At 47.5% G+C, this 7,024-nt stretch overlaps 1 protein-coding gene across 1 annotated transcript in view; it reads left to right on the top strand.

Annotated features, from left to right (window-relative positions):
- Positions 1–5,068, top strand: part of SMAD1 (SMAD family member 1) — a 197,490-nt gene extending 192,422 nt beyond the window's left edge. The window contains exon 7 of the mRNA XM_082265707.1: positions 4,513–5,068. Within this exon, the coding sequence (XP_082121833.1) occupies positions 4,513–4,656 (144 nt within the window). The 3' untranslated portion in view covers positions 4,657–5,068. The remainder of the gene's footprint in view (positions 1–4,512) is intronic.
- The last annotated feature ends 1,956 nt before the right edge of the window (positions 5,069–7,024 follow it).

Here is a 7,024-nt window from a genome sequence, read left to right on the forward strand (position 1 = left end):
AAGACCCGGCGGATAGGCGGGTGGAAACACTTTCCTGCCACATCTATCTGGTAGCGGGTTCCTTGCTAAAACCAGTGTTTTTCTTTGGTAATGGTCTCTCAGGCTGTTGTGGAGTGGGCCAAGGCACTTAAGCGCACTCTAATTGCTGACTCCGCCTCTCCTGCTGCTCTGGAAATGGTGGATCAAATGGGCCAGGCCGTCCTGTACCTGTGTGACACAGCCTTGGATGAGGCCCCTCTATTCGCACGACTTTCGGCAGTCGCGGTTGCGATCCGGCGCATCGTTTGGTTAAAAAGCTGGTCGGCCGACCAGTCTTCCAAGAAGACAGTGTCTGACATCCCTTATGCGGGGAGTCGTCCTTTTGGGGACTCTCTGGATGAACTGGTCAAGGGGCTCACTGGGGGCAAGAGCACTCTTTTGCCCCAGGTGACCAGGGGTACATCATCCCGCGCCAAGCGGGGTCCCTCCTTTAAACCTAACCAGGGGTCCTTTCGTGCCTTCAAGGCACAAGACAAAGGTAAGTCCTTCAAGGCCTCTAGCGGCCAGAAGAAACCTTGGGCGGCCAAGTCAAAAGCCGACCGTGCTGGCACAGCGGCTCAGTCCGCCTCATCCTGAAGGGGCGCCCTCACCCGTTTCAGGGGTGGTAGGACGTCTGCGTTGTTTTCCCGATCCTTGGCTGTCCAAGATTCAGGACAGGTGGGTTCAAGAACACATTTGTTCAGGGTACAAGATCGAGTTTCGATCTCGCCCCACAGACAGATTCTTTCCCTCAAATCTTCATTTAACCCCCGATCGTTTCCAGGATCTCGGTCGGCCGGTTCAGGATCTCCTCGCCCAAGGGGTGGTTGTCCCGGTTCCACAGCGGGATAGGTTTCGGGGTTTTTACTTTAATCTGTTCACAGTGCCCAGAAAGGAGGGCAAGGTGCGTCCAATTCTGGACTTAAAGTTTCCAAACTGCTTTGTGCGTGTTCAGAAGTTCCGAATGGAGTCCCACCGGTCGGTGGTGGCATCTCTGTGTCCAGGGGATTTCCTGGCTTCCATCAACCTCAAGGATGCCTATCTACACATCCCTATTTACGAGGGTCATCAGAGGTACCTCTGATTCGCAATAGCGGATTTGCACTATCAGATCGTGGCGTTGCCTTTTGGCCTCGCATCGGCTCCAAGGGTTGTTACCAAGTGTTGGCTCCTGTTCTAGCCTTGTTACGGGTACAGGGGATTGCCATCCTCGGTTACCTGGATGATCGCCTATTAAGGTCGAGCTCCAGTGCCACTCTGTTGCGTGATCTGTCGATCACGGTTCAGACGCTCCAGAAGTTCGGCTGTCCCCTTCTGTTCGTCTCCCTTACCTGGGGATGATTCTGGACTCCGCCCAGATGAAGGTCTTTCTTCCAGAGGACAAGCTCCGAATTCTGCAGGACGAGGTCAGGTCCCTCAGGGGCAACGAGTTCTCCTCGCTTCGGACCTGCATGCGGTCCCTGGGCTTGATGGTGTCTGCTTTCAAGGTGATCCCATTTGCACAATTTATCACGAGATCTCTTCAAGCGGAGGTTCTGGTCCGTTGAGACAGACATCCTCAGTCTTTGGAAAGGAGGATTTCCTTGAGCCCCCAAGTCAGATTGGATCTCCTGTGGTGGCTCCAGTCTCCGGCTCTGAAGGAAGGCAAGTCCTTTCGCCCGTTGTTATGGACTGTGGTCACCACGGACGCCAGCCTGTTGGGCTGGGGTGGAGTTCTGGGCAAGTTATGTGCCCAGGGCACTTGGTCGGAGGGGGAATCCTCCCTGCCGCTAAATGTCTTGGAACTGCGGGCAATCAGGCTCTGTTTGCTCCATTGGTCGGATCGACTTCAGGGCTGCCCAGTGCGTGTCCAGACGGACAACGCAACTGCGATGGCTTACATCAATCACCAAGGGGGCATCAGGAGTGCCCGGGTAGCCAAGGAAGTGGCCGAGATTCTGTCCTGGGCCGAGACGCAGGTCCCGGCGATTTCAGCAGTTCACATTCCAGGTGTGGAGAACTGGCAGGCCTATCTAAACCGCCAGACCCTGGACCAAGGGGAATGGTCCTTCCACCTGGAGGTGTTTCAGATGCTGTGTGCGTGGTGGGGTTCCCCGGACGTGGATCTGTTCGCGTCTCAACAAGGTGGGAAGGTTCGTGGCACGAACGCGCGATCCTCTGGCGGACGCTTCGGACGCGTTGGTGGTGCCTTGGCATCAGAATCGGCTGATTTGACTTTCCCCTGATTCAGTTGTTGTCCAGATTCCTTCGCAGGTTGGTCTCGGAACCAAGGTTGGTGATTCTGGTGGCCCCAGACTGGCTGCGTCGGTCTTGGTACGCGGACATCATGCAACTGGTCGTCGAGCCTCCCTGGCGGCGGCTCCCGCTAAGAGGCGATCTTCTGTCTCAAGGGCCGATCTTCCATCCTGCTTTAGTCGCTGGCTTTGACGGCGTGGCTGTTGAAAGCCAGGTCTTGAGAGACAGAGGTCTCAAGTCTGCGGTCATTCCTACCTTGCTCAAGGCCAGGAAGGCCTCCTCGGGTAAGATTTATTATCGTACCTGGAAGGCTTATTTCGCCTGGTGTGAGTCGCAGGGGTTCCATCCATGCTCCTTTTCAGTAGTGAGGGTGTTGGCTTTCTTACAAACTGGTGTGGAGCAGCGTCTTGCGCTGACCACTATTAAGGGCCAGTTGTCTGCGCTGGCCATTCTTTCAGTGCCGCTTGGCGTCAAATTCCTTGATCTGCACCTTTATTCAAGGAGTGCGTCATCTGGCTCCCCCTAGGAGGGCATCCTTGCCCCCTCGGGACCTGAATATGGTTCTGTCTGTTTTGCAACGTTCCCCCCCCCCCCCCCCTTTTAGAACATCCGGGAGATTCCTCTGCCTGTGCTGTCACGGAAAGTTGCCTTTCTGGTGGCGATCACATCTGCTCAGAGTGTTGGAGTTGGCGGCCCTGTCTTGCCGCTCCCCCTATCTGGTTGTTCATAGGGATAAAGTGGTCTTGCGACCTCATCAGTCCTTCCTACCGAAGGTGGTTTCAGACTTCCATCTCAACGAGGACATTGTCTTGCCTTCGCTGTGTGCGAAGCCTAAGCATCCTAAGGAGTTTGCCTTGCGTTCCTTGGATGTGGTCCGGACGATCAGGGTTTATCTGTCTACTGAATCCTTCAGAAAGTCGGATTGTCTTTTTGTCATTCCTGAGGGACCTCGGAAGGGTACGGCTGCGTCTGCGGCAACCATTTCCAAATGGATCAGACAGACGATTGTGCAGGCCTATTCAATTAGGGATCAGGTTCCACCTTTCCCTTTCACAGCGCACTCTACTAGAGTGATTAGTCCGTCTTGGGCCTTCAGCCATCAGGAGTCGGTGACTCAGGTGTGCAAAGCGGCGACCTGGTCGTCCGTGCATACCTTTACAAAATTTTACAAACTTGATGTCTTGGCATCAGTGGATGCCTCTTTTGGCCACAAAGTTTTGAGTGCGGCAGTGCCTTAGAGGAGACAGGGTAGTTATTTTCCTGTCTCCTCCTGTTGGGGTTTCCGCTCCTGTTGAGCTTACTTGTTGCCCAGTGATTCCTTTTCTGGTTCAGAAAAGGTTCTTTTCTCTGACCTGGGTGCTGCGTTGCCTTTTTGATGGTTACGTTTTCCCACCCCTCACATCTACACTGCTTTTGGACGTCCCAGACGTGCAGATTGTATGAGTGGGCGGCGACTGTCAGAGGACGTGAGAAAATAGAATTTTTGTAAGAACTTACCGTAAAATTCTTTTCTCTGAGCCCTCTGACAGTCGCCGCCCCCCACCTCTCTTTTGGGGTTCATGGAACTCTATACTGCTTGCTACCAAACTGAATTGGGAATGAAGCTATCTGGGGGTATTGACCAGAGCCCCCTGTAGGTGTGTCTATACAAAGTTTTTGTGGATATTCTAACAAAATCTTCTGCCTAGCTTACTCCTGTGGAGAAGGCCAATACCCAGACGTGCAGATTGTATGAGTGGGCGGCGACTGTCAGGACTCAGAGAAAATAATTTTACGGTAAGTTCTTACAAATTCTATTTTTGCACCAGAATCCGATCGCATGGGTGTTGAGACCTATGCGAGATCTGATTCATGTCCGAACTGACAGTTCGCACTGCGATATGCAAACTAATCTGGAGGTGTCGTTGACCTTTCATTAACAACCCCAGCGATTTGCATATGGCATTGTAAACTACCTGCGATTTGAATGCGATGCAGGAACCTGCAGTGGATTCCCAGGGTTCCCGCATCACCTATGTGAAACGGGACTAAGTTTTACATACACCTTGTAGCAATTCATTTTGAGTTTACTTTGCATTTGATTGACTTTTTTTGGAAAGAAGCAGCTCAGACTCAATTAAAGCCATGTAAATAATCTCTCGTCACTGAGTTCCCATCTTAATGTTTGGAAGCATACGTTTCCTTTCTTTACTGTGTTGTAGTTCTGTTGGATTTGGTTTCCTGATAAATCTGACCAATTTTTTATTTTTTTACTTCTAGGGGTGGGGTGCAGAGTATCATCGCCAGGATGTTACTAGCACCCCCTGCTGGATTGAGATTCACCTGCATGGCCCTCTTCAGTGGCTGGATAAAGTACTTACTCAGATGGGCTCCCCCCATAACCCAATCTCATCTGTGTCTTAATTGGAACTGGACATTTCTGGATGCTATGGAGCCGTGCATGTACTTGAAGGATGTATGCATCAGACACATACTGGCAAAGGAGGGGACAATTTTTCATTTTTATTTTTACGTATACAGTTTGGGAGCCTCTAATACTTGATGATTGTGACCAACTCAGCGTGAGAGGGGTGGAGGGTCCCTACTTTGAGATGTGGCTCAATTTTCACAGCAGCTAATTCTTTTATTTTTTTATTTTTATTTTTTTTTGTTTTTTTGGATATAGTGATAACAGTATAGCATTGTAATTTAAACCATGCTGTGTAAAGTATTAATTGAAGCAGATTTTCTTATGGCTGTATAGTAGATATGAGATTTAGCCCAAACTTTGCTGTTCTAGATTGGCAACATTCTCAGCACTTGATACCCGCACCCCCCCCCCCCCCCCCTGAATATTGAAATGTTAAAATACTTGTACATGAAAAATGAACACGTGTCACTTCAATGTGCATTGGCCATCATGATGTTAGGGGAAGCTCCTTGCTGTTTGTACAGATTTTTAATAACCCTACCCCCACCCTTTTACTGAGCTTAAAATAGTTAGGATGGACTAGGTAAGATTTGAAGGTTTGAGAAGGTTCCATGGTTTAAATTGTTTAAAAATGTGAGCACAGCTTTGAAGGCCTTTTTTAACATTTGCTGTGTGTTTTGTAATGCATCTCTTGCTTTCTTTTAAAACTTTATGCAGTCAGTTGAGTGCCACAGGTATAGACAACTGATTGAATGAAGTGCAAGCATTATTTCTCTTGGCAGTAACCAGCCTTGGTTCCTTTCATCTTTTCATGAATAGCCTAGCTAACGTGCTTTACTGTCTTTTGGAGGGGCTTGCAGTTTTATGACCCCCCTTTCCTGTATTGTAACACTACTGCAGTGTCCTAGACCTCAGCTTTAACTGCTAGTGTAGGGGGAAGCAATGGTTTAAACAAAAAAATAAAAAATACTAAAATATTGCAACGCCTTTAGTAATGGACAGCCTGAAAAACACTTATACTGAGCTTACAGTGGACATTTTAAAAATCCAAGGTTTACTCACTTACAGACTTATTCTTTTTCCCTTTTTTATGATGTTACTTTTTGTACTATTTTGTTTTTCTTTTATATTCACAGTTAAGCTGTAGTACTTCTCGAAAGTACTTTTATTCCAAATCTAGTGGATGGTGTTTACTAGAAATTTAAATAAACGGTCATTATTGCTTACCTATATGAAATGTGTTTTTTGTTGCTTTATCGATGCAATTACTAAATAAATATATATGGCCTAAGAAGATATGGAGCTGCGTATGTCAAACGATAGAGAAAACTGGATTTTTGTACTCGCCATTAAAATCCTTTTCTCTGAAGTATGACAAACGCAACACCTGCCCCTCTGCTTCTTAGTGAATGGGGTTTTTTTTCTTTTCAAGTTTTATTTTTATTAAACCGACAACTTCCAGGCATTATAGCAGTTGGTCAATAAGGATCAAAAGCCAACAATTAAAACATAATGGTAGATAAACCACGTGATAAGATCAGCTTTTCAGTTATAAAAAAAGTCAGCAATTTAAAAAAAAAAAAAAAAAATCAAGTCCAGACCTTTATGTGAGAAAATGCATATCATAAGGCAGAATCCTCTGTCTTACCTTTCCTATTTATATTGCTTAAGAAGAGATGGAGAAAAGACGAGACAGAATTTAAAGAGGAAAAGAACAGAGATAAACTAAACATGTAGAGAGAGGAGAATGAAGAATTGGGAATAAAGGAACAGGTGGGAGGGAGGCGGGAGTGGAGAGTTGGACCCAACTGGGCAAAAAAAAAAATCCAGCCTCAACGGTTTGTCGAATTCAGAATCCATCTATAATCGGACCCGCACTCTTCCGAGAGGACAAAAGTGTTCCATTGGCGCCATTTCAAGGTGTATTTATCAAATTGATGGCGAGCAAATAGAACTAGGTTTTCCAGCCTCTTTATCTCCACCTTCTTAATCCACATACCAACACTTGGTGCAAATGGGCTTTTCCACTTAAAAGGGATGCACATTTTGGCAGCATTCAACAAATAGGGGACAACCGAGTTTTGTAATGCTGAGCTGGAATGCTAGAGCCCTGGAGGTGGAAAAAAGCAGGGTCATTGGGGAACATGTGGTCTGCAAACCTCTGAGCAATATCACAAACTAGTTCCCAAAATTGTTTCAACTTGGGATGACCAGAAAATATGTAAAAGCGACCCCCACACCAACAGCGATCAGTGAGCGCTGGGGAGAATTTGCTCATTTTAACTGGCGTGTGGTACCAACTCGTTAGGAGTTTAAAGTTGGCTTTGTGCGTCTTTGTGCAGATGGTGTGAATTGAATTAT

Source organism: Pelophylax lessonae (genome assembly GCF_965119305.1).
Source record: "Pelophylax lessonae genome assembly, chromosome: 1".
In the NCBI taxonomy this organism is placed as follows: Eukaryota; Metazoa; Chordata; class Amphibia; order Anura; family Ranidae; genus Pelophylax; species Pelophylax lessonae.